Source organism: Platichthys flesus, chromosome 8 (genome assembly GCF_949316205.1).
Source record: "Platichthys flesus chromosome 8, fPlaFle2.1, whole genome shotgun sequence".
In the NCBI taxonomy this organism is placed as follows: Eukaryota; Metazoa; Chordata; class Actinopteri; order Pleuronectiformes; family Pleuronectidae; genus Platichthys; species Platichthys flesus.
The window spans coordinates 6,415,405-6,442,752 of record NC_084952.1 but is presented as its reverse complement, the minus strand read 5'-3'; the positions used below and the strand labels follow the sequence as shown (position 1 = coordinate 6,442,752).

General features: G+C 42.5%; 1 protein-coding gene across 2 annotated transcripts; it reads right to left on the bottom strand.

The window, feature by feature from the left end:
• Positions 1-27,199, bottom strand: rab28 (RAB28, member RAS oncogene family). 2 transcript variants are annotated; one of them, XM_062393959.1, is made up of 9 exons: positions 27,084-27,199; positions 26,728-26,878; positions 21,234-21,330; positions 18,418-18,506; positions 16,479-16,608; positions 5,387-5,490; positions 5,227-5,304; positions 2,550-2,651; positions 1-1,396 (listed from the first exon to the last, which is right to left on the bottom strand). In XM_062393959.1, the coding sequence occupies exons 2-8, from the start codon at positions 26,800-26,802 to the stop codon at positions 2,556-2,558; spliced, it is 669 nt and encodes a 222-aa protein (XP_062249943.1). In that variant the 5' UTR covers positions 26,803-26,878; positions 27,084-27,199; the 3' UTR covers positions 1-1,396; positions 2,550-2,555. The 2 variants fall into 2 exon arrangements, with proteins under 2 accessions (XP_062249943.1, XP_062249944.1); XM_062393960.1 differs by lacking the exon at positions 2,550-2,651 and having other exon boundaries at positions 26,728-27,182.
• Positions 27,200-27,348: the final 149 nt, after the last annotated feature.

Genomic DNA, 27,348 nt, shown 5'->3' with positions numbered 1-27,348 from the left:
TTTTCCATATCGCATTTTTATTCAGAAACACAGAGCGGCGTTAGCGTATAACATCAACTTAACGTCTAAATGTACATTCATAATATTTCTATAGCAAACTTTTTGTTTTAATGATCAGAATTCATAAAACGTGTTGGAATGATTTATAATCTTGAAAACAGAGCAGACAGGTTTTTACAGTCCAAACATTATGTTGCTCATACGTTGATCAACACATGAAATCCCATCACGCCGTCATGTGGACAATAGTTTGACAAACAAGTTTAACAGAGGACATCTACGTCAAAACAAACAATTCACAAACTGTAAAGCAAGCTCATGAAACGTGGTTAAAATGAAGATCCAGTTAAACAGGTTATGTTTCAAAGCCATTCATCAAAGTAACTTCTGTTCTATAACGGACAGTTGAGAAGGCTACGACCAAAGTTTACTTTTAACTCCAGCTCCTGCTCAGCCGGACTCTCTGGTGTAGTTCCTGTATCATATCCATCTCTCTCTTCATCAACACAGCGTCTGAACTGTTCTCTATCAGTGAATATGAAATACTGAAACATCAAACTTCTAGAGAACGGACAGGCTACTCAAGCAAAATACATGATCCGGAAACAAAATCAAAAGAATAGAAAATGTAAATGTTGATTTGAGGTTGTAAAACTGAAAGATTTATCTGTAAAATAATAGTACATGGTTCACATCACGGCCCCTAATTGGCAACTTAAAGAGATTCTAACGACTCCTTCCCTTCTGTTCACCTGAGGAGCACCACAGACATTAAGGAAACATTTGGTTTCACCTCCTCTGGGTCCAATTCATTCACTTTGCAGTCGTAGGGACAGAGACACATTAAACTAGTGGAGATAGTATTTTTATAGCTTTTATTATATATATTTCATCATTGAAACATGCACCTAGTAGCAACAGTAGAGTTTGATATATATATAAAAATATTGTCAACTACCAGAGTGAATGATTATAGTAGATTTCTCCCTCTCTTTAACAATTGTCCTCATACTAACACTTAAATCAAGTAATTGCTTAAAGAATCTTTATAAAAATCATAGAAATGGAACGATAGCTGCGTGTAAACACAAACAAATTAGGTCCCTTTGCCTTTTTTAAATATTCAAACAGGCCAAGGCCTCGAGATCACACAGTCTGTTCTTCAATTCCCCGAACTTCTGGCACACAGGAATACAGAGAACACTCCAGAAACTCTGAAACAAGGAATACTGACTGAAGAATGTTAGATATTTAAGTGTGTGTGTGTGTGTGTGTGTGTGTGTGTTTGTAATTGGGGGGGAGGTCACTGCACCACACACATGGAGCTGCGTGGCGGGTTGACTGTCCTGGCCACGGTGTCCTGACTGTAGTTCACAATGTCTGCCTTCACCACGCGCTGAAATAATCCAAACACACAGAATTTGACATGAACAAAGGCGTTACTTAAGTTTAAGGATTTTTAAGGATTTAATTACATAATTTAAAGGATGTTTCTGAAACCTCGGCTGCAGCAGAGTTCAAGAGCCTGAGGAAATATCATATAAATAAGAATACTACCTGTTTATTACAGTTATCTTACAAACTGGGCACTACAACTTAAATTATCATTGTCAGAAAAATCTACTGTAACAAAACAATACTGCAAGAATAGCTGGCTTTGCACAACTGTTTGATGGATGATGTGAAAACACAAACTCCAATTCCTTTGACTGACCCTGTTACTGTTTATAAGTTCCCAACTGGACTATTGAAAATGAATCTGCCGAACAATTGGTGCAGAATTTGATCACATCCAGCGGATTAGTTCAGTTTTTACTGAAGATGAGCATCAGGAGACTTTCTGACAACATAAATGTTGCATTTCTGTAATTTTTCACAATAAAAGCATCCCTTCAGAACCCTAGAGGAGAACTTTTAAGCAGCAGCCGGAAATATGCGGGAGCAGTTAATGAACACAGCTCTTATACGGCTAAAGCCATGAAACCAGACAAAAAAAAACCGTTATCTGGATATGAGATGTCCTTTTACAGGATGTGAGATCATGGTCACATCACACAGTCATGAGCTAACTGGCTAAAGCTTTATATTTCATTGGTAAATAAGAGATAAATATTATAGAGATGCAGTTTTTCAGCCTTCTTATCTAAATAAAACACATTTGTCTGAATTCTTTAACAATCCAGGGTTAAACTCCAAGTGGTGATTTAATGGTGAAAATATTTGTGCAGTCCTGATCCAAACAAGTCAGGAGGAAGATAGAGGTCAAACTCGTATCTGTTTCCATCATCACGGGTTTTATCAACTGGCTTAATTTAAGACCCAGCTTAGATTAAGACGACAGTTATTATAAACTCTGGGATAACTCAATATAACAACAAATGTGATGAGATAATGTCGGGTTTCTCTACTTTTTGTAGAGCTCTAATCTAAAGGCATTAAATATGTCCACTACTGGGATTCCACTAGTTAATACAAAGCTACTATTTAACAGCTATATGACAGCGGGACTGGGATATACCTGTGAATATGATAAAACTGTGGAGACATACTTCAAGCTATTGAACAGAACATATTTTGCTTTGCTGGGAGTTTTCTTGACTAATGGGCCCTTCGTCCTGTGGGTAGTCCACCAGCTCAGCCTTCACGATCCTCTGAGCAGGTTCAACACATCAGAGCAGCCGAGCGATGGACGGAGGCAGAGAGACAAAAAAAAAGAAAAAAGGGATGGGAGAGGAGGATGAGAGGAATGAAGACCAAAGTCAGACAGGGTGAGGACTATCAGGAGGAGAGGGTGATAGAGTGAGAGAGAGGATGAAATGTGAGTGAAGGTGAAGCATGCGTCAACTGACAACAAGCAGACACAATGAAAAAAATAATGAGGCAAGAATCAAACTCAGATCGATTTAGTCTTTAGCCCCCAACTAGGGTTTTTTGTTCTTCCTGAAGATTAAACTTATGGAGCTGCACAAGGAAATGTTATTTTTAATTGTAAGAGAACTCCTGGAGAGAAAACTCTTAATGCAAAGAAGAGCTATAGGCAAAAAAACAAACCTAAAAAAGATGGGTTAGTGTAAGAAGTGATGGATCCCTCTGCCAGGACAGTCGAAGTACAACACAGCACAATAAAACATAAATATAACAACATTTAAAACATTCACTACCAAAGACAGTGTCGAACATACATGGAAATTGCTAATATTGTCCTAACGTTTTCTAATCAACAGTTTATAAGGATATGAAAGATCACACACAGAGATTAGTGGCAATTCGTGTTTGAATCGGTGTAAATTTGATTTTAACGGTGAACCAGGCTGCTGGACTCTTTGCTAAATAGCCAAAGGGGAGACGGCCACATGGCTGAATACCAGGTCCTGGTTGGCTGCCTGATTAACGAGCTGCCGAAGCCTGTTGTCGGAGTCAGTGAGTGATCCGCGGCCTCTGTATCTGATCCTGCAGACAGAGGAGCAAGATGGAGAGGGCTGCCAGGCAGAGGTAATACTGTCAGGGGTTGTGAGCCTCATGTTCAGCTCTGTAAACCTGACAACTGATAATGAGGCTGCGCTGGCCCCACAGCGAGACCCGGAGCTGGGAAGTGCTAAAAGGTTCTCCATGACGTTCCCTTCTCCTGGGCCACAGGGTTAAACAACAGACATGCGAGATTTGGTGAAGATCCAGATAAAAATCCACCTCTAGTGAATTTAAACAGGGATTTCTAGTGGGACTGTTGGCACCTGGTGGACGTACTGGGTGCCATTTCTAGTTTATCTTGATGGAAACTGATCAAATAAAATGATAAGATTAATCAGTAACAGAAATAACACTTGGTTGCAGACGTATCTTTTTTTTTATTTGGTCAAAACATTAAAATTCATAACTTAGAAATTGAAATCTGTGAATTCTGTGTTTCAGTGAACTGGTCTTTGCCTTTTTCCTGAAGAACAATCTTGTATCTATCCACTCAGCCGCCTTGATTAGCCTGGATTAAAGCACTTTGCTTCTCTGAGCGAGCTATCAATGGAGGAGAGGCCAGGGGAAGTAGACAAACAGCTCCATTAGTCAACGGTCATTTATAGTTCGTCAGCAGTGTTGATGAGAGGAGAAGGGCTTGAGAATTTGGCCGGTCCTTCCCCTCCATGCTCTCCCTTCTCCAGAGGTCCTGACCTTTCTGTAGACCCCAGGCTCATCAACCACTACCCAGCCAGAGTGGCTCCAACTGGTCATATCAGACCCAGGATTAATGCTTCTGGGGGAGGTGACCTTGTAAATTCTACAGCTGCCACCACTGGGCACCTCGGTCTGGCTGGCAAGCCGAGACGCTGCTTTGGCCCGAAACAGTGGGAGATAACCCAAATAAATCAGAGAGACAATTCTCACCTCCCCACCTCTACCACTGCCTACCTTTAACCTCTGACTTCACGCGTTAATGTGGTCAATGTGGGCGTATTTACAGATGGGCAGTGTCTGCAGCACGTAGACCATCACCGGAGGCAGACGTAACAAACTCATGTTTACACAACAAGAGGTCCTTTACAGTGTGTGGTGACCTCCGCTGACCTTACACACTCCCCGTGACCTCCCTTTAGTTCAGGCATAACATGACACCTAATACCAGGAGAGGTGAACCCAGACACATACTTTCACTCGTTTAACATCAGTTACAAATTAAAGTTGCTGGATAAGAGCAGAGCTGAATCATAGTTAGGAGCAAATAAACTATTAAATGTCGCTGAGCTGCGTAGACATTTCAGAGAAGTTTAACAGACAGCGATGTTTCATTAAAGACGTTTTCAGACATGAACTCCAGAAAATGTCTGGAAAAATGTGAACAATGCAGCAGGAGATTGTCTGAGTCAGAGGCTTTCACCACTACAGGAGAATCTCCAGAGCGTTCAGGTGGCATCTGTGTGGAGCACCCAGGAGGCAGAACAGAACATTTAAATTGATCCATGAAAATCACATTCATTTAATTTGCCCTCATCATCAAAACCCCTCGATCTCGTTGTTTTTCTAAGTTGGTATCTTAGGTATCTGCTACATGTTTGGCATCTTTGAGTTTGTATGTCTGCCGATTGTTAGAAACATCAACACACCCACTCGTAAGCGATAAATTGTTCTGCTGCATTCTCCCATGGGCTCCCTTGGACATTCTACTTTACTTTCGTCATTACTAATACTTTCAGGAGAAGATCTAGAGTTCGTTGCTTGTCAAAGAAGCGTATGTCTTACCTGGGACTGCTCAATTTCTGCTTTGTTTAGCTTTACACCAAGAATCTCAGCAGCCACCCTCTGGAAACAAAGATTCACCTGGAGAAAGATAACAAGAGAGAATTGAAGCATCACGATCGTCTCATTCTGTTTTATTCTCATTGATTGAGCTGGTACCCACCGAGTCGCCCGTTTTGGCTGATACGAACTGACTGATGAGGCTGTTCTCTTGGCAAAAGCGCTGGTGTTTGTCAGCCTTCACCGTCCTCATGTGCTCCAGGTCGACTGTAGACAAAACACAGTGTTACATGTGAGAAAAACCTACCAGAGATAGATAGATAGATTTATGCAGTGGTTACACAGCACTCACGCAGGGTTAACTGTCACATATCAGAACATAAACACAAAAGATAACTGTTTACACTTGAGTTAAGATGGGAGGGGGTCTGCCTAGTGTAGGACGATGGTGCAAATAAAGAGATGTGGAAACAAAGTGTAATTCAGCTTCGGTTTCACGGGTCTGAGACTGACAGTGGTCAATTCAGTAGCCCGGAGCTTCCCTCCCCAGCTGGTATGAAAGCTTCATACGACACATTCCTCCGTGTAAGACTAGTACAGTTGCACCCTGAAGCCATGAACCTCTGTTTGACCCGAAACAGACAAACCAGCCAGCTGCAGAGAAATACTTAAGAAACAATACACGGGTGACCGAAGTCTTCAGGCTACACTCGCACGGAGAGTGTATGATGGAGAAAACAGTTTGACTTATGAGCGTGCCGGTCTTTAAGGTGGGTACCCAGGCCCAAGAACTGGGTCTGTCACCTCCACGCTGATTTACTGAGAGCACACAATGACAGCGCCTTCCTTTTTAGCTATTGTGATGGCGTCTCGGTGCATTCGACTCCTGTGCACCGATACTAGGTGCCTTGCTTCTCTCCTTCCTCACTATGGGGTCACGCTGGGGTCGATGGGGAAGGTCACCCGGGGGTCCTGCTGCTGAAAGCAATAGCTTCACTCTTTATTTCGGGCTTTGTGCAGAAAGGCGGCCACACCCGCTATCTGGTGCATACAGGCTACTGTACGGTGTTGCGTTTCTCTCGTCCCCCCCGAGTTTTTGTCTTTGTGTGAGGTTTCATTGAAGCTGTCAAGGGCTTACCCCGTTCTCATGCCCTCGTGTGTGTGTGTCTGTGTTTGTGCATGCGTGTGCGTGTGTGTGTTAGGAGGATAAAGCCAGAAGCAGACTAAGAAAAAGACAGATACATATCAAGGAAGAAATGTAAACACTGCACTAATCCAGTGTTATTAATATCTCATTGTCATATGACCCACAAATGTTAAAGGCCAATCCAAAGAGACAGAAGAAAATATTTTTTTTAAATTGCATTGGACTAAAACTAAGATTACCATCATCATAGGTGACATATAAACACAAACCTTTCTTGGCAAGGGCTGACACTTTTACAACTACTCAATATCCAGGGCAGACTGTCATGTCTCTGCCTGTGCATAAACACTGCTGTCTCATAGGCGTCAGCGCGTTATTAATTCCAGTCATTAACAGCTGAGGTACCCAGCACGCTACTAGAAGTAAACTTGACTAATCCTTTGGATCCTGCACACTTGGGAAAGGTTATCAATCATGTGTCACAGTCAGATTAGCCAACATTAACAGAGGTGCTCAGGAGCTATGAGGTGGGAAAGTTACTATACGTTTTTAAAAAGTGTTCTGTCTGTGGGCACAGGTTGAGCATCAGGTGGAGCGATACACGCACTCCACCGATGGAGAATCAGTCTCAGATATCAACTGTGAGGTTTCCCCTGGTTGTTTTAGCATCAAATAACTAATCAAATCAAAATAATTTACAAAAGAAAATGAACACAAACAGCCATCAGGGTGATGAGAACTAAATCGACAGATTTTTGTGCATATTTTGACTTTAAATCTGGGCTATGTCCCAATCATTATCATGGAGGAGGTGGGATTTTTCAGCCAGCCACCAGGTGGCAATGGAGATGCTTTGGCTTCGCTTTAAGGGAAATGCCATTTTGTCCATCTTTATATACCTTTTATGTTCAAGACATTCATTTTCCAGTTCTATGTTATAGAGCACACGCACTTGTATATTCTAATCAAAATACTTCAATATTTGGTTCAGTTAGTCTATTGTTACTTATATTGGCAACTATTTTGATGATTGATTAGTGAGTCTTTTATTTTAAATAAAAATTTCAAACATTTTTCAGTTATCAATAAATTCGTTTTTCAACATTTTCATTGACTTCTAAGAGAATAATTGATGGAACTTACTGAAAAACGTCAGGCCTGTTGGGGGACTAATATTTGTGATTGTTAAAGTTATACCGTTAATTCGCCCACATTCTCACAAAAGAATTTAGAAGCATGTGGCATCTGTCTGTGTATACTGAATACAAGACTAATCCCTGTTTCAGTGTTACGCTCCATTTTTCTTCCTAATGTACCCATTTCTACTTATCAGGTCAAAGCAATCTTCCTCCGATGATCTGGTTTCCCTCTGTTTCTGTCAAACTGTACATCAGCTTAACAACCCTGAGGAAGTGACTGCAAACACGAAATACACTGTTTAGGCCTCTGAGCGCACAGAGATAGTGGAGAGGATCATCACTTGTCAGGAGCGATGGCTCTCCCTCGCTCTGGTCACCGTCACTGTTTATTTAAAAGGTCTGCCTGTCACTGCACTGGACTGCAAGACAACAGTTAAAGATTAATATCTGCTGGATGAATTAGGCTTTTACCGTAAAACAAACCCCAGTTTGTTATTGTGGTGACCTATTACGTAAGTGGGAACACAATCAAATGAGAAGAAAATATGGACAATCTACTCCACAAGTTAGTGTATGTGGGGATAGGAGCTTAGATCCTTTATGGAAAGAATCCTCTTGCTGGCAGACCTGATTATCCTGAAACCATACAGACTTGGAGAGAGGTTCATGTAACTAAATGACCTGAAATTAGTGAGGGGGTTGGACTTTGGTTGGATTGATCTGCCTGAAGCAACCTTTGAAACCAAAGTCCTCGCTAGCTCTTATTCACTGAGATGAAGATGCAAAAAACTGCCAGTGACAGAAATGAAATGTCTAAAAAGCAAGGATGAACACTTTAATTGAGATTATGAGAGTCTGTTGAAATGCTCACCAGTAATCCCAATCATGTGGCACAAAGCCAAGGGTGGGAGGAAGGGGGGGGGGGGGGGGGGGGGGGGGGTTGGTCCCTGTTGTTAAAATGACAAATCCAGAGCACTCTGGTGGCCAAACAGTTACAGTGCATGCCACAATAGCATGGCAACGATGGTGGCACATAGGTTAGCCCTTCTATATTCCTAGTTTCCTGTCTGCCTTGTAAATATAACGCCAAAACAAACACCTGGCATTGTGATTGCACTATCCAAATCTCTGACACAGAATCATAGCACTCATCGGGACAATAGGTTCATGGTATGGCCACAGTTCCGGAGAAAGTGTGGTTTGTCCATCATTAGGCATCACAGACAGGTCTAAATACTGCAATACCCATGAGACTAGGTTGCTGTTGCCATAGGAAAAGAAACCAGTCACAGGCATCAATGAGAACAGTTCGTCATAGTAAAACAGAAAGACTGCATTCTTTCAAAAGTGACACAGAAAACAACAGCAACGTAATATACGCTGTCTCTCAACTACATCATCTTTAGCTTTCGCCTGCTTATGGTGGGTCACATGATGCATCTTTGGAAAAAGGATGTGTCTCTTGAGACTTCACCAACACATTCAGCAACTTCAGCAACAATAAGCTCAAAGCTCTGTATTGGCTAACAGCCTCACAGTCCTGCTGTGGTGTGTTCTTCAGGGGTCTTTTTAAAACCACGCTGTGATAACAGAGACACCTACTTACTGCTCTGCCAGGTCGGCTGCTGGGGACCAATTGGAACAGTTTACCCAGCAAGCAACGGCCAGAGAATAAACTTGACATAACACAGTTAATTGTCGACAGCCTCGCTTTAAACTAAACAGCAGTTGGTGCAGTGGGGAGTTTGAGGGCTGCGAGAGGAATGTGTGAGCCGTGCGTGTGTGTTTGTGTGTGTCTTTGTGCCTGTGTGTGTTAGTTAGGATCGGTCGTGTGTGTGTGTGTATGTGTTGTCAGAGACCTGGGGCTCTGAGGGGTCATATCCCATTAAGTGAAAGTTACAGGATTGAGCCTAATCAACCCCAGGGGAGAACCTATCACTTCCAACATTACCTCACACTGTGCCTTTAAGACCCTGTTAAGAGGGTTTGCCTCAACTTCCCCTCAATGACGACCATGAACCCATTCAGACTGTATCATGAGGCGAGGATTATCAAACCAGGTTACAAGCATTGACCGGACATACAGATGGACTACGCGTCTCCACTTCCAACGCATTGTGTAAAAAATATTCGTATCAGCTAATTATCCTGCATCTGGGTGCTGCCATCTTGCACTTTGACATCAGCCACCGACTGCACACTAGTGATCATGCTGCAGATCACAGAAAACCACTGGAAGCTGAGACTAGACTGACACGTCTACTTTTTAATCACATATGCTGTTATATGTATTTACCTCATTATTTGAAACTTTTAATATGGACATAAAACATTGCAACAGTATATTATACTTTATTCAATATTATATTAAACTTGATGGGATGAATGGCTCACTCTCTTGGACCACACTGTATTGACCGTAAATAAGGAAAAGGATAAGAGGTCCCCTTTAAAAAGTCAAAAAAGCATAATGAATCATTCAGTGTGATGTCTGATTGAATCAGACTTTCATTTAACTTTCACAGCACAAGTGGCTAATAAAACAAATGATGGTGGAATTTATGTGAAGCATTTAAATGCCGGAGTCCAACTGCTCTACATGACTTGGAGAGAGCTCATAAACACTGAGGCTTTTGAAATATGAAGGACGGGAGAAGTCTGTACCTGCATTAAAATATGGACCATAGATTGAATAAGGCATTCAATAAGTACTTTTCCTCACTCGAAATAACTCTGGCTAGGAACCACTTTAATTCATTTAAGTATAGTATCATACAGAATCGTGTTTTCTTTACTATTCAGACGCTACGCAGCCATTCAGAAGTCAAACGGTGCTCTTGCACATTTCATTACACCTGAACAGTGTGGTTATTGTTTACAGTAGGCAACGTTTATTCTCTGAAGACTGGAACATCTACATTTAATGAAAAAAGAACATGAAATTTAAAATAATTTTAACATTACCTTTGGCTTTAACAGATCATAATTCCAGCATCAGTGTAGTTTTTCAATACTGCAGCAAACTGTAGCGGTTGTATACGGCTGTTATTGCCTCTGGACATTGTACAACTTGTGGTGGAATAATTAGAAATAATAATCAGGATATTACATTTTCAAGCTAAGCTAATAATATTATCAGGACTTTTCTGAGTGAGTACAGACAGATGAAGTGCTGTTACCAGCCGGGTGTTTTCGAGGTGAGCAGGGCCCGTGCACGAGTCCTCTGGGGAATCCTGACAGAGACAGAGCGCTCTTTGTGCTGGGGAGCCCCTGCCCCGGTGGCCTAAAACGGGCTGGGACCATCAGGGGACTCGCTTTCCACTAGGTCAGAAGTGTTCTGTCGACAGTTCATTGATCACAGCTCATCTTGTCATTCGATCGTCCTTTGCGAAACGATGTGCAGACACACACACACTTGTGCAAATACGCACACAGGCATTCACACTTTAAAACATAATCAGATACTCCACAGTGGCTAGTAAAACAATGTGGTCTTCCTCCTTGGTCAGGGAATTTAAAAGACACAGTGTCCTGCAGTAGCTCTGAAGGCAGGGAGAGAGCTGGAGTGCCGGGCTGTCGCTGCGTCAGTAAAACCTGGGGCGGAGAGCCTTGCAGGGTCGGTTAACGGGCTCCCAGGACTCGTGAAAAGTGAACAAAAGACCCAGTTCTGAGCCGACCGCACAAGACGCTGCCCGGGGTTTCACTGGCCATGTCCTCCAAGCTCTCCTGTCGCTGTTAAACTAAGTGGACTTTTATGGGCGAGCAGTATACATGCCTCTGTGAGCCGGCAGCCTAACTATGAGCTATAATAATTATACGGAGCACAGGGGAGCCTTCATAATTGTTTGCGTCTCATCACTATGAGTCTACTTATAATCATTAAGTCTTCCTATGAGCAGTAATGCATTGAACTGGGCTAAATATCCACCAGCAGCCAAAGCAGGGAAGTGTAACGTGGAAAGAGCATTCTGCTCATGACTGCCTGATCAAACATCGACCAAGTTAAAAACCTGAAACAGAAGCAGAATGCAAAGACAGCAATGTAATAATTTAACACCACAAAAACTAGATTTAGCACCAACAAAAAAAGAGGGAAAAGCAGTGTTGATATCCTGCACACATTTAAAATATATGTGGATCCTGTGGATCCAGATCAATCGGTTATTTACCCAACCCTGTGTCAGCAAGGCCCCTTCCAGGAATTCCTCCATATCAATGTTGTGGAGCAGCAAAGAAATAAAGTACAGGCTGAGCGTGATGAGGGTTCCAGGCTGCCTTCAGGTCAGGTGGCTAAGCTGCGCTGTGCAGCTCAAATGGCCCATGACATACCACACAAGAAGGTATTCGAAGACTGATCATCTACTGCATGTGCAACAATATTTGCTTTATGGATGACTAATATGAATGAGGACTTTCCAGGCTTCGACAGGCATGAGAGTCAAGAGAGATGAGTGTGGGGACCAGAGCCGGGTCAAACAGTTGCTACAATTAAATGTCAGCGTAGCATTCATTTATTTGATCACCAGATTGGACCTCTGTGGTATTGCTCTGTGAGGGAGAGACCACCTATCTGATGCCTATGTAGGCTGAAATTAACCCTTACGGTATTTCTTAATCACTGCTGGACACGTGTCAGCTTCTGCAGCTGTGGTTTTACACTGACTTATCAGCCTCAGTGAAATACAGCTGTAATTCTTCAGTCATCCCTCTGTTTCCTTGGTGTAACCTCAATCTCTATTTCCCATCTTTTCCAGACTCACAGAAAGACAGCAGGCCACAGTCAGTGCGGTTACTGAGACAATATGATACACACGTCTCGGCTGACCCTTTACCTTAAATAAAATGTGAAGAGAAACAGGAAACACTGGATTTGCTGTAAACTGTAAACATTCCAAATCTTTACCCAACCATACACTGTGCCCTACTAGGTCTATATACTGTATATATAAGGTTTTACAGTGTCGGACCTGTGGTCACACTACCCACAGTGCAACACAGACACTGCTGACGTGTTCATCTCTTCTATCTGGGGAGGGGTGTGGGTGCTGGGATAAGAGTACTGGGCTTTTGTCCCACCACACGTCTATTGTGGCTAAACCTTTCCCTTGGGGGCAATTAGGACCTTTTAGTTTGTTGTAAGAGGACCTAAGTAGGAGTGGGTTGAGCCAGGAAAAACATTTTTGAGCTAAACCAAAAACAGAAGCACATTGAGCTCCTCTGCGCTCCTGGACTTCTGAGCATCTCTCTATTAAGAAATGTGCAGGCCAACACTGAACAGACAGGAACTGTGGCAGCTTTACTGGGGCAGGGAGGTGATGGGGGTGAGAGAGCTGGGGAGGGCAGGGAGGGGGGGGTTCAGCTCCACCTGAGGCCTTGCCAAGAGGGCAAACAACTCAAGACCAACAATGTTGGTGGTAAGGACATGCTTCAGGAGAATCGAGAGTTAGGGGAGATCCATGTTTCGCATTGGCTTTCTCATGGATGGATGGAAAACTGCAGAGAGAGAAGTGCGACTGGTAACGGTACGTGGCGAGATCTGCTGTAGCGTGTAGAAAGCAAACACACGCATGTTGTTTGACACAACAGGGACAAGGAGCCAATGAAAAGACATTACTGTTCGTAAAGGCAGCTACACATGTGAGAGATAAGAGTTCAGAGTAGGTCTGAGAGTGTGATTGAAAGAGTAAGTGTTTGCACAGGGGTGAAAATGAATGTGCAAGTATGTTTGAGAGATTGTGCGAGATAGAGACCTGGAGAAGACAGAATGGGGGGGAAGGGAAACAGAGCCAGAAGAGAAAGACAGGTGAGGCAGAGTAGAGTCTACAAATTGTCTTGATGCAGGGACCTTATCTCCCTGCTGCAAGAAACGTTTCCCATGGCAGGCCTGAGTGGATCGGCAGTGAACGGTGTTCGAACCTCTGAGTAAGAAGCCATGAGTGATGAGGAGGGGTTAAGAGAACTGAACCCATTTAAGTCACCCAAATAAGGGCTGTACAAGCCTATGATGGATGCTCTGGAGTTCCTGAGGGAGAGAGCACTAGAAATGGGAAGCGAGCAGGGGTCCTGCGATCCCCACTTAATAAAAACAAATTGGTTTGATAAACGACACAGGCTTAATGTCTGACGAAGAAATATGTGCACAAATTTTCAAACAGTAACGCAAGTCGTTTTGAAATACGGAGGATCCCATACGGTGATAATGTGTGTTTGTTATGGCACACCAAAGATTCTGAATGTGTATTAGGACTTACAGCTACTTCTGAGGAGGTTAAGTTTGCGCCCTAGTTAGTTTGTTGGTTGGTTTTGTTGTTTGTCAGCAGGATTACACAAAAACTAGAGAACAGATTTAAAAAAAACTTGATGTATTTTCTCTTTCTTTAACAGAGATACAGCATTTTGTGACACAGGGGTGTCACACATATTTCACAGGAAATGATCAATAAATCCTGAAGGGAAAAAATCTGGTATATAAGGGAGCTTACATCTATGAGTGTGTGAATTTCGGTGCATCTTGATTAAAACTTAAGGGTGCTGCACGCTACCGAGTGTCTTTCTAGTTTATTTAAGTGCCTTAAGTCCATCTCTGATCTAAATAAAAGGCCACATGCAGCTGTTGTTCAGCAAAGATCCACCGAATTCATAGTTTGAGTGTCTTGCAAAGAACACAGTACTTTTTAGACGACTATAAATGTAAAAGTTGAGTGGTGGAGAAGAGGACTGAGCACTCATCTCTTGAGAGATTCCTTTGTACCATATGGTGTTACGCTGGGCTGCCCTATAATAAACAGTTATAGTATGTTTAAACAGAACAAGAGCTTAGCATTCTTCCATTAACTATGTGTTCCCAGAAACTCCACAAGTGTGTCACATTACAGGAGTGCATGTTTCTGTGCACAGCTGCGACTGTGTGCGTGTGTGTGTCATTGCATAAATAATTGTGTGCACATATGTGTTCCCTCAATAAAAAATTTCATTGGCTTCCTCTCTGAATTGTTATTATTGTTATTACAAGTGATGCCATTCTTTTACACGAGGCTCTGGGCAGCATGCAGAGGGCATGGGAGTCCGACACACTGGGTCTTAACAAGCACACTTAACCTCAGCCGGCCACACTGCGCCAAAGAAAGGAAAGGTTGTTCCCCGGCAGTGACATGGCACAGGAGGGCAGTCAGGGCAGGGTGAGGAGAGGAGGGGACGGCATCATTAATGAACTACTCGTCTGGTCCATAGGCTCAATTACAAGTACACAGTTCACTGTGTAAGGAAGAAAGTGTTTGAATTAAAATAGGAGACAAGCACAAGGTTATTCAGGAAATTTAGGCTCAATTCATACAAAAATTACATTAATAGAAAAAACAGAGTCATGTTAAATTAAATGCAAAAAAAAAAATACTTAAATGTTAAAATACTGGATCAGGTCTTACTAAAAACGCTTTCTGCTGCAGTCTGCACCAACCAGCAGTGTTCACCTTAAGTTTATCGAGGTGGGAACACTAAAGATTCTGAGTGGTGAACCAACACAATCTCCCCCAGGACGTGCCCTCAGAGACATAAATCTGTTGTGTTTTTATAAGCTCCTTGTTATGTCTGTGCTTCTATTTCTGTTTCATCATGGGAACAATAAGAAGGAAAATCTAAATTCTGCTCTCAAAAGGAATGCAGAGTATTCATATGTTACGTTCTTATTGTAAATGTGTACCAAGTACTCATTATGAGTAAAAAAAAATAAAGTGGTATGATACAAAGAAATGTTAGTGAGGGCGCAGAGGAAAAGTAAAACAAAATTTTGGCTGTGGACATTTCTAACTCGATAGCTAGACTAACTTTCTTCAAGGTCCCTGAAAAAAAGGGAGTCAATGGCAGGGCCCTGGGATTCGAACAGTCTCACAAGGTAATTGATTGCTCTTAGCGGGGCAATCTGTGTGGGATTTTGTTTTTCTTTTTTTTCAGCTGGCAGGAACAGAAAAAACACACATGGGCCATTTTCAGCAATAGAGCCATTAGGGGGAGAGTGACTGTGCGAGTGTTGGGGTGAGGAGCCTGACAGCGGGATGTACACTACTTAAATATTACAGTACACACACTCACCCACGCACCCAAAACCTAGCCTAAATACAGAGGCGCCCACCGTTAAAGCCGGGGCATTAAGAGATGCAAACGGATGCGAAGACAAGAGAATCTGCTCCAGACAGGCGAATTAAACCGTGACCTATGCTCCCCGTTGAGTAACATTAGCGAGAGCTTCCTGTGTGCAGGCACCACTCTGTTGACCGTTCATCATCGCCCGGGAAGGTGGACAGTCACCATTACACACACGCACTCTGACGCCTCACTTTACAATAACACGGCAGCCGCCATGACTCCACATCTGTCAGGGGGATGTTTAAAAGGAGTCATCATTATTACTCTTTATTTTGGAGATAGGTAGACAGGTGCCGGCCGATAGGAGGAGAGCCGTCTGGTTAACGTCGAGTTCCTCTTCTTAACCGACGACTCTAGTCAGGAGCGCAGGCTCGTACTGGGGAGGGGGGGGGGGGGCAGATGGGTACAGACTGGGGAGGAGGGAGGGGGCACAGATAAGCGGTGCCCCAGGTCCATTGGCCCGGGGATCTTAAATCATCGGCCTTCACTCCCAAGATTTTCCCAAACATCAGCTCTCCCATCGCCCTGAGACCTCACTCTCTTATCAACTGGCTTATCACAACGATCAGTTATCTGCTGCTCGAACAAACACGTCTGCTACCATCAGACACCCACTCCTCCACACACAAACACAGACACGCAAAATGAAAAATGTGTCAAGGTGGATAGAGAGAAACTCTCTTCATTTTAATTTCTCCTGAGTTCAAGAAAGTGAAGTGTTTTCCAAACTTGATAGACTACACCGACATTTTTAAAGTACAGTATTGTTTTTTCCCTGCTGAAAACAATTACTTTGTGTCTGTTTGTGTGTTTATATTAAAACTCACTCTTGTTCCCCACTAAGGAGACAACAGGCTGGACGTCAGATTCCTCGTTGGCCTTCTTCACCATGCTGAACCAATCCTCCAGATTCTCAAAGCTCTGGTAGTTGGTAATGTCGTACACCAGGAGAACTGCCTGCGTTGGAAAAAGCATGAGGAACAATGGTGAAGGATGTGTCTCACATTTACACTCAGTCACTGGTAAATTATGGATGCGAGTATACAGATTCACTTCATATTCCTTCATGTTAACGTTAGTTAAATACTGAGTGAGCATGGGAACAGTAGGTGGCACTGCTCCTCTTTTTACAGTCGGGGACACACTCCCTTACTCACACATCATCTGTGTTGCGTGACACTGTGTAAATTCACATTTATCTGATTCTAAATGAAAATAGTGCTTTACAAATAATAAACAATTCCCAATTCAAAATAAAGCACACTCCAATTTCAGTGCAGTTTATAGGTTTGGTTATCGACTGTCTGAGCTCATGAATTAAAGCGGTCTGGCGAGAGACGTTTTCCTCCTCCCTTAGTTTTCCTGAACACTGCACTCTACAGAGACTGTGCTGCAACAACAACCAAACCCAACACTGAGACCAGAAACTGTTTACACATAAATCAATCAACGAGTAAACACAGATACAATAGGTGTTGGTGTGATTCAAGGCGAATCCTCAAATAGCTCAACTATCTTACTTTAACTTCTGCCTATTCTACAGGACGCGATGTGAACACAGGCCACGGTAAATGGCTCTACTTTTACTGCGTGAGGCAACACAACATAAGGGGTGTCTGTTGCTTTTTGTTCAGCAGACATGCGCTGTCACAACATGCAAGGACAGTGACGACAGCTTCGCGCCTCTGACAATTACGGCGAGTCTCTCCGAAACAGCCATGATTGATTACAGGACGCACAGTGGTGAACAATAGGTGTGAAAGTTCCATTCGACGCAGACTGAGCAACTCTGCAGGCGAAGTGTCGTAATGTGGTGGTGATATACGGGAGACTGTGAAAGAAGGGCGGTTTAGAGAATGTGTTAAATCCATAATCTCCATAATTTTCATGGCCATGTAGATTCATTAAAAAAATAAAGCCTACAATTATTATTTTCTCTAGCGTATACACCAAGCGTTTCCTTGAATAGAGCTGGTGTATGGTGAAGTGTCTCTTTCTCGTGCTGCACTACGCTTTGTGGATTTGACAAACCACGGCCTTTAAGGGGGCCTCTTCACACATGAGATGCTCTGGAGGTGACAGAAAGCACTAAGGTGACACTGCTCCCTGTCCCTACTGATGTTGTTGGCACATGCACAAGCTGGGATACAATGACTAAAAAAAAAAAAAGAGTATATTTTCTGTTCCCCGAAGGGCAAGAGTTGATAGATCACTTATTAAATGATTTTTTTTCCTTTATTTTTCATCACTAAATAGCAAAATTACTTTAAAAATAATTAGTGGTAAAAGTTTAATTAAATTTTGGATGTTTTAAAAAATTTGGGGGAAATAGAAGTGTAAACGAGAATGTCGTTCGGAATATTTCCATTGACCTTCAGTGGGCAGTATTTTTAATCATCTTTTGTCCGGTCTGCCAGAGAACATCAACAGTAACGACTCTGAAAAAGGAGAAATATGCTGATTCTTAAAGCTCTCTTGACCTGCTTCGCCCACTGTGAATCCAAATGACGGCTTATTATGATTTGGCTCCACAGGTAGGGAGTGGCAGGCTCTGAATGAAGCTGCCAGAGCTGTAATAATAACTCAGACAAGAGTCCCGTGACTTTTTAACCATAGTGACAAACATCTGTAACACTTTGTTTTGTACATCTGCACATTTTTACTGCATGTGTGAGGAAATAAAAGACTAAAGAGGCACATGAAGATGATTGTGAGGGAGGATAAAACCATCTTCATAGTATTATGTGTGAATTTGTGTGCACTTACATGAGCTCCGTATACGTATTTATCCAGCATCTTCCCTCCTAACGTCTGGCCTCCAATGTCCCACACCTGCAGGGTCACATTCAAATTCCCTACAGTGGTAGAAAGAAAGAAATCAAAAAAGAAATATCTTTTAATATAAAAAATTAAGTACATTTAAATAATATAAATATCTTACTAACTTTCTTTTCTTATTTTCTTTTCCTAGATTTTCTTTGAGCTGCAAATCCCTTAAATTAAAAAAACAATAATGCTGCAATTTGTGGGATTCCATTGCAGATGTTTTTGTCCTCAACTTGTTTGTTTTAACAAAGCTCATAACAAGTCAGCTGTAACTTGACTCTGTGTTTTGGCCGTGTGATTCCTCTAATGAAAGTGCACCTTGTCGATATACATAATGGAAACAATAAATCAGCGATTAATGTTTCATGCTCCGGGTCCTGGCGTGGCAGGTCACCAACATCTCACGTCCAAGAATAGCCAGCTCAAAGATCGAAGGGGGATTACAGTTACCCTCTAATTTAAACATCCTCAATACTCAGAAATTACTTCTTATTAGCCTGGGAAGACCTTTTTGTATTGTGCCATTTCCTGCCAAGTGAGGAAAGTGAGGAGAATTATGTGCTGTTAAGGAAAATAGCAATAATTAAACACAAAATAGGAGGAAAAGAAGACTAGTCCTAATGCTTGTGGAAAGAGAAGGAGTGAATGAGAGAGGGGGGGAGAGAGAGAAAGACGGGCACAAAAACCAAATCCAAATAAATATTTGCTTCCTCTGGAAAATTAAAGGGGTTGTTAAAAAAGAGGAGGAGGGCGGACCAGACAGCGAGGAGTTTATGTTGGTGTGATGAGGGCCGTGTGCTGGGCCGGAGCGGCGATGGGGAGCAGAGCGTACCCTGTGGACACGGCTGGACGACTCAACCCTTCATAAGTCCCCTTTATAAAGCGAGGGAAGGAAACGTTGAGGTTCACAGTCGCTACATCCAGACTATACAGTGTCAATGTAAAGCTACACCGAGGAGTGCGATGAATAACGGTTAAAGAGCCATCCCCTCCCATCCTCAGACTGGAGCTTTATTTATGTTAGAGATTCACGCTGACTCCACCGACATTTCCCTGCGTACACTTTGCAAAAGTAGAAACTGCAATTGTGAGCCCCATAGATATAATATACATGTAGTGATAAAGAGGTGAAAAAAGGAGCATGTGGATGAGATAATTGTTCTCTGGGTGTGACAGAATCGATCAAATGGATTTCACCTCTGGTCAGTTCCCTCAGGCCGCCTGTACCTCAGTGTTTTGCACGGGCATCTGGACGATTCATTGTTATAAGAAGCACACACAGAGAAGGCTGTTTTGTGCCAGTCGGCCTATCCTCACCTTTCCCTGCATCGGAAATGTACATTAACTTTGACAATCCGGGCCTTCATGGAGAGAGGGGCCAACGTTGGCTATAGGCTACTCTCCCCCTTCCACACTGCAAAAGACCCTTATTGACCCATAGAAACCCGGAGAGCCATACAATCTCTACAGTACAAGGCAGGGTGGGGGTCCGAACTAAGTTTGAGACCACCCAGCTAGCAGAGCCACCCTCCGATTCATCAGCTCATCAACACCCAGTTCCCCGGAAAATGGGACCTTTAACAGCTCCGGTGTTGGAGCTCGTGTTGTTGCTGCCCCAGTGATACATGTACACTACATTTAAACAACGCTTACAGTTACACACTTGAGAGAGCACTGATTGTTGCAGGAAAAACACTTACTGGAAAGAGAAGTCAAACGATTAACAGCATTCAAGTTCATTTTTTAAGAAGTCAAGCCCAGCCTGTGCTTTTAGTTGGCTCTTTCGTTCTGACTCCACCACAACATTTTTGGGGGTTTAGTTCTCCTAAGTCTCATAAGCTGAAACTGACACAAAATCAAAATACAATCCTTCAGCCAACTCACAAATCAGCATAAATTTTACATTTAGCACTTAATTTGCCCTCGCTTAATGTTGTTTTATTAGTAATGAAAGAATGGAGCCACTTTGCAGATTTCTGGAGCTTAGGCCTTGGCAGAGTTTGAGAAATGCCATTTAAGATGCTGAAAATCCCCATTTCACAGGGTAGGAAGTAAAATGGGATCTAAATATAGCATTAGTCAATAAACATATATTTTACAGATCTAAGGGGGATACAGAGTGTGGCTTTATTTCTGCGGGTTCAACATAAACAAATAAAAACATGCATGTTTTATGTGGTGCAGGACAAAGATCAGTTGAACTGCGGGAACAGCGATATGGATATAAAATGTTAATGTATTTACTCTGTACTGTGCCCACAGAATTATGAGCAAGGCTCGCCCAGTTGGACATAAGCTGTCCATTGGCCTTGTGGAGTCCAAAAAAAAGGTTTGCTGTAAGCTCTGGAGAGAAGAGCTTTCAGAGTGAATAACCCTGAGAAGTGGCAGACACTCTACAATGAGGAGCGACCAGAAAAGACACATTCAGCTCCTGAGTCAACCTGGAGAAAAAACTCCAGAAAATATGACAGCTCAGTAAAGTTGGGACAACGGACCTCTTTGTTCGACTTTGAATAAAGTTTCTAGGTCTTTTTTAACACTGATAATTTTAAATACACACAAACAACCAAAATCTTATGGTCAAAATTACAGTAAAAACAAACTAACAATCAAGGCAGTCTCTCTAAATACAATCATCCCAAATTATATTGAATAAACAAGTCGGCAGACCGCCACTGCGTGCTTGTGCAACACGCGTGTCCGCGCTGAGTCTGTGCACAAGCGAACACTCCCAGAAGATTATGAAGGTGTCTCACCTGGAAGGCTTATTCTCTTCAGAAAGAAATCAAGGCCGATGGTTTGTTTGTATTGCTTCCCGAAGGCCTCCTGTGCAAACCTGGTGGCGAGTGATGTCTGAAACCCAGAGACAAAGGGAGAAAGAGAGAGACAGACAGAAAATGAATACAAGCACGGCTCTGCAGCAATAGACAGGACTGAAGATATGTCACTCCAAGTAATGTGTTTTGAAAAGAAAATGCTTTCAAGCTAAAGGAAAGGAAAATGTGTGACTCTTTGCATAGCGTTTGCCTGGTAAATAACTTCCACACGTATATGCACACTTCATAGCGTAAAGGCAAATGAAGATCATAGCATGGCCCAGATCTAAATCTAAGATGCTGCAAAACTCCTTCCAGAGAAAATAAACAGCGTGTTAAAGAACTTCCTGAAAAATTGATATTTCAGTGGTGAGCAGAAGACAAAATAAGTTTGATTCCATTCACACAGAGGGAGTGAAGAGCCAAACTAAGCTTTATACAGTATTTCAATTTCTAATATTTCTAAAAATACAATAAGTATAACTTATCACATCACCACACTTCCATGTGATTCTTTTTTCAACAGAGCGTAACCATAATTCACAGACAGAGCCCCGGTGAACTATGCTCTGCAGGGTTTTCATTTCATCATTACCAATCCATTTTAGGCAACGTCAAAAAACGCAGTGATTGACTTGAAGGTACGCTGATGTAACCGTCTGCCTCGTCTGCCGTCTCCCCGCTCCGCCGCAGTTGTGACAGTGAAAATCAACGTGAATTACAAAAACAGGTGCTGGAGTATGTGTCATGTCTCCAGACGGCAGACCTAATAATTGCCACAAATTATAAAACCTCCATCACTGTCACCGTTGTGTTTGAGGAGGAAAAAAATAGCATGTTAGGGGCTCTCCTGAAATCCATGGGAATCCATAGTGCAGGCCTGACATGCTAAGTTTAATTCATTTTGATGGATGAGGACAGGGGAAAAAATGAAGTGCCGAATGTCTATTAGCTATCTTTAGAGCAGTGTGCTTACATAAACACAACAGAAAAGTGAAGCTATGGGACTCTCTGAGTGTTCATGTGGCTGCAAATGCATTTTAATGTGGTACTTGACAATCACTGAGGGTTAGAGGATTTAAAACTAAATTCTTTCTTTTAGTCCACTAAGCTTTCACTTGAGCCGGTGTCCTTATCTACCTCCATCATGCTCTGAGAGTTTAGATTCCACCAAGTTAGGCTTCAAATTAGACTGGATTTATTTCAAATCACTCCTTGGCAAACAGAGAGTAATCTAATTTAGAAAACCCTTATCACTGTTTACCCCAATATTTGTCTGTTTGGATTTCTTGCCATATAAAAGCATTATTTTAACTCAAGCATGGATTATTAAATGTAATTTTTTTATTTAACCCAATCAATGTATAATCCTGACGTTTACGAATGGCTTTCTTGATTAACTTGTCCTTAGAGGTGCAGGATCAAGTTTAATCAAACTAATTATTCTAAAGGTTCCCTAAACCTGCTGACTTTATTTAATCACAGTCTGCATAGTGTGTCACAGGCTCGAGAGTGACTGAGAAATTACTAGAGGTGACTGACGCAACAAGGAGAAAATCGTCCATTTAAGTAGCCCAAACAATCACTGACAACACAGGAATAACAAGCTCGGACAGCAAAAATGTATTCCACATGCTCGCGTTGGCCTAGTCGGCCATTTGTCTTGGCATTCCAGTAGCTTGGCCCTCGTCCCTCAACGTAGACCTTTTTTTTTCCCACCGTACAATTGGAGCTAACCAGCGAATGTAAAAGCTGGCGTAATCCTGACACTCCAACAGAGAACAGCACAGGGTCACCAACGATACCAGTGCCGGGAAATGGGGGAAGTTCTACTGTAACAAGAAACTGAGAGAGAGGGAGGAAAAAAATATGGCACGCTGATTATGTCCATGTGATGCAATGCATACGAGGGAGGTTGTGCATTTTTGGTATCAAAAACTGGCTCTTTATTCTTCTTAAACAATCGAGACAGATTATAAAGTTGTTATTCTGCAGAAGAGCTCCTCTGTTAAGATCATTGCTGGGACTCAGGTTAAAAAATAGACCTGTGTATAAAGTTAGGCCTTAATATGTGAGCCAACATGTTGTTAACACATCTTGCTCAGGTGGACAAGCCTCCCCAGATCTCCCGCTCTATTTCTGAATGGACAACCAACCACAAGCGAAAATACCGCCGAGAACGCTGTCCAAGAAAAACTGATCCGATTGCAATTAGCTGAGCAAATTGACATTAATAAGGGGGGAAACGGCATTCAAGATGTCAGTCAGTGGTGCCTACTCCGAATGGGGGCAGGGCTCCTGTTTTCTGCCCAACACAGACAAGCAGGTAAGTCATTCAGACAGTGACGGGCTGACACCTGGCAGCAGCGTAGGGAGGGTTATTAATGTAGCGTATCTACTGGGAACTGAGTTGTGTGTGTTCTCCGCATGCCCCCCCCCCACCCCCCACCCCCCACCCCCCCCCTTACCCCAAAAAGAAAATGTCCAGAATGAGAACATTCATTTTTCTCATTGGGTCTCACCATTACTGCTACATTCATTTTCTTTCTCCCAGAGGAAGCAGACATTAGTTATGAAAGGGGATGTGTAGACGAAAAGCACTTGACGTCTCCTCCCTTGCATTCACACGCACTCGTCTGGGGATTCAGAAGCAGTGAAGAAGAAACTTGGCTGGATTGTCATGACAACCTCCCTGCTTTGGTGCAAATAATTGTTTGGTGTGGCGGGGGGGGGGGGGGGGGGGGGGGGGGAATTCCCCTGTTGTGGATGTTACCCGTCCCTTTTTAATCTGCCTCTTGTACTTATTTTAATGAACATAGTGAAGAATTCGGTCCAGTGATTTTGAAAGGGAAGAGGGACAACCAGCCAGTATGAGCACGGAACAAATTTACCACAAAGATACACAATAAATTAAGAAAACGTATATTTGCTCACATTTCATAGTGTTCGACCAAACTCTACTCCCAGTATTCTTTTATCCTATCAAATGAGAAAAATAGCCATGTGTCTAATTAGGGTCGTCCAGATAAAATTTTCTTAAATGGAGCCAATTCCATACGTGGAGAAGAGAGGTACACCAACCTCCAGCTGCCAGAGCCTGACTCAGCAAACTGTAGCCTTCCTTTATCAACTACCGCACTCTGTTAAACACTGTACAAGGTGTGTTCTACCCGAGTTCCCTGAGCAGCAGCCCTGTAGTGTTAAAAGTTTGGGACTGTGAAAGTGCATCAAACTGTTTTATTTCCTATTCAACACAATTCAAAGAAACATTTAATTGAAACTTAAAGGGGAAAGTTAAGTTGATGTGTGTTTTTCTAAAATGATGTACTTGTCTGTGTCAATTGAGCACAGAACTCAATGGCAAGTAGAGGCAAGGCTTATGCAAGATATAAAAACAAATTGTGGGCCAACTTGTTATAATAAGAATTAGCCCTACGCATACAGGGCTCTGTATAAATATATAACAAAAATATATGCACCTTTTGACCATTAACCTAAAACAAGTAACGGCAAATACTTTCTTCAGCGTAGTGAAGCCTATGGGCTCAGCTACAACAAAGCAACACAGGCAACTATGTCCAGTAGCAGATGCAACATAGGAGCTAGATGGATCTTAATAGCATCACAACACATAATTTAAATCCTTTATGCTAAATTTTAATAATAAACAAACTACAGATGTCCAATAAATTTTGAAAAAGAAGTCACTGGATTTATAGAATGTGAATACAAAGTGAGAAAATACTGATAAAAACATTTAGATTTGCTTTACCAATAAAAAGTATGAGTGATACTGGGTTATTTAACAATGTTATTTATTTAGTGTTACTGTTATTGTAAGGTTATTCTGCGGTCTAATAGCTATTACTATTATTATTATTTATGTTAAGGATTTTCCATATTTTCTCATACTTTACTCTCTCCTGTCGAGCTTTCAGCCACCTGGAGCTCTAGCTAAGATCAAATCTCTCTACCTCGTTTACACCATGTCTGAATATTGACCAACCCAAGATCAGTGTGAATGAGCGACCTGAGGAAAACTATATTATGTAATACACAAGTGTACTTAACACCAGGACTTACTGGAAGCTCGGGCGAGTGGTCAGGCGAGAAGTCAGATTCTGTGTCATAAAACTATCTCAGTGTTTTTGTATGATTTGTGCTCAAATTAGTAGCTTGCTAGTTTAGCAGCTAACAAACTGTTACATTCATAAATTTAATTTAGAGTAAACAGCTATTTAGCGTCCGTAAATGTTGGATTAAGCAAGAAAGGGAATACTGCTCAAATTGTGCATGCGTCTTCGAGCGTCTTTAACCGTAAACGTCTCTCACTGCAAACATCTGCTGACATGAAGAACGCTGCAAGTTCCCGAGTGGAATCTTGTCAACCTCCATCCGTCATGTGGACTTTCTCCTCACACTCGAGTTTCTCCAGTCTGAGAAGTGGGTCCTCTGGTAGGTTACAACTTAATAAACAAATCACCTGTTGAGCTACAGTCAGAAACACAGGAGGCCATGCTAACAAATACTCACACCCATCTGTGCAGAGGAAAGCTTTTAATAAATAGTAATTTAACAAATAGCTATGGAGTGAACTGACTTTAGACAAAAGTAAGGCTCAATATTATTCCTTTTGTACAATATGGCAGTTAACTGTCCATAGTACTATTAACAACTGTCATAATCAACATACCACATGGAAATTGCTGTGGCAGAATCTGAGACGTTCATTAGTTCTGTTTGGTAAGTATCACAACTCAAGTATAATAAACCTGCTGATAGTAATTAGACCCCCCCCGTAGCCAGGTGTTAACTATGGGGTGGTGATATCATTGTTCGGGGTTGTGTAGCACAGGAAACATGACACGACAAAAGGGAAGAATTCAGAAGATCACAATATTCTAGATGTGGATGTTTTGTATGTATATGCGATCAGTATTTGCACGTTGTGTGTATTTAAGTGTTATCAAACAGAATAGGATGTTTTCACTCGTTTGTTTACTCTGTATTATATGTAGATAATACTTTAGTGCAGACCTTCTACAGTATTGTGAGTACTTTCATGTTGTGTACCTCAAGTCCACTTGCCTCATACTACAGTTTTACGTTCTGTTATATAAGTATTAGGTTTTAAACAGAGGACATTAACTACATATTAGTATATTTAATGACGTTAATGAGCTGCAGACGTGTTGCTCCACTAGTGTACTTGGATTCTCCACTGGTGTACTGGGATTCTCCACTGGTGTACTGGGATTCTCCACTGGTGTACTGGGATTGTTGTTAGCTTGTAGCCTAGTTAGCTATATCAGCGTCGGTCACCATGGTGACGGTGCGAGCTTCAGGATGAGCACCGTGAAGCATTGCGTGTGTCTGTGACTGTCTGTGTGTGTCTGTGTGTATCTGTGTGTCTGTGAGTGTGGGACGGTCTCACCTTCCCACAAGCACCGTCTCCAATCACCACAAACTTCAGCTGCCTGTCGTGACTTTCCTCCTCCGAGTCCGACATGACGCCGGAACCGTGTCCCCGGCTGCTCCGGTGAATCCAAGCGGGAAACAACAGCACCAGGGCCCGGTCGGTGAATCTGAGTACCGGGGAGAATCACAGACGGATTAAACGAGCGTTGAGTGGGCAAACAGACGCCATTTTGACTCCACCGACACAGACTGCGTCGCTCGGCCTGATCCACTCTCTCTCTCTCTCTCTCTCTCTCTCTCTCAGCTACCGACGCCGCCACCGACTTTCTAACGGTTACAACGAGGACACCTGATATCTACGGAGAAACGAACCGCGGGTCCCGACGCGTGGTTCCGGTTCGTGACGGTGTCGGTACCGCTGCGAGGCCGTTAGCAGTTTCTCGGGGGGGGGACAAGAGCAGAACCGGAAGTGGCAGCCAGGGTCCGTGTGGTCGTGTTTGTGTGACGCGCTGCGGTTGCCATGGTAACAGGGGGGTCAAAGTGCGCGCACGTGAATCACTATAAAGTAAAAACAAGAACATTTAAAAATACATTTAATTGATTGATTGTTAAAATTGTACAGCTTAAAGTATTTTCA

Bases quoted from the DNA above. Each gene is read 5' to 3' on its own strand.
- rab28 (XM_062393959.1), bottom strand. From the start codon at position 26,802: ATGTCGGACTCGGAGGAGGAAAGTCACGACAGGCAGCTGAAGTTTGTG. The intron at 16,609-18,417 runs GTAAGTGCACAC...TTTCCAACGCAG, and splicing joins AATACGTATACGGAGCTCAT to GCAGTTCTCCTGGTGTACGA. The intron at 2,652-5,226 runs GTAAGACATACG...GAACCTGCTCAG, and splicing joins CAGAAATTGAGCAGTCCCAG to AGGATCGTGAAGGCTGAGCT.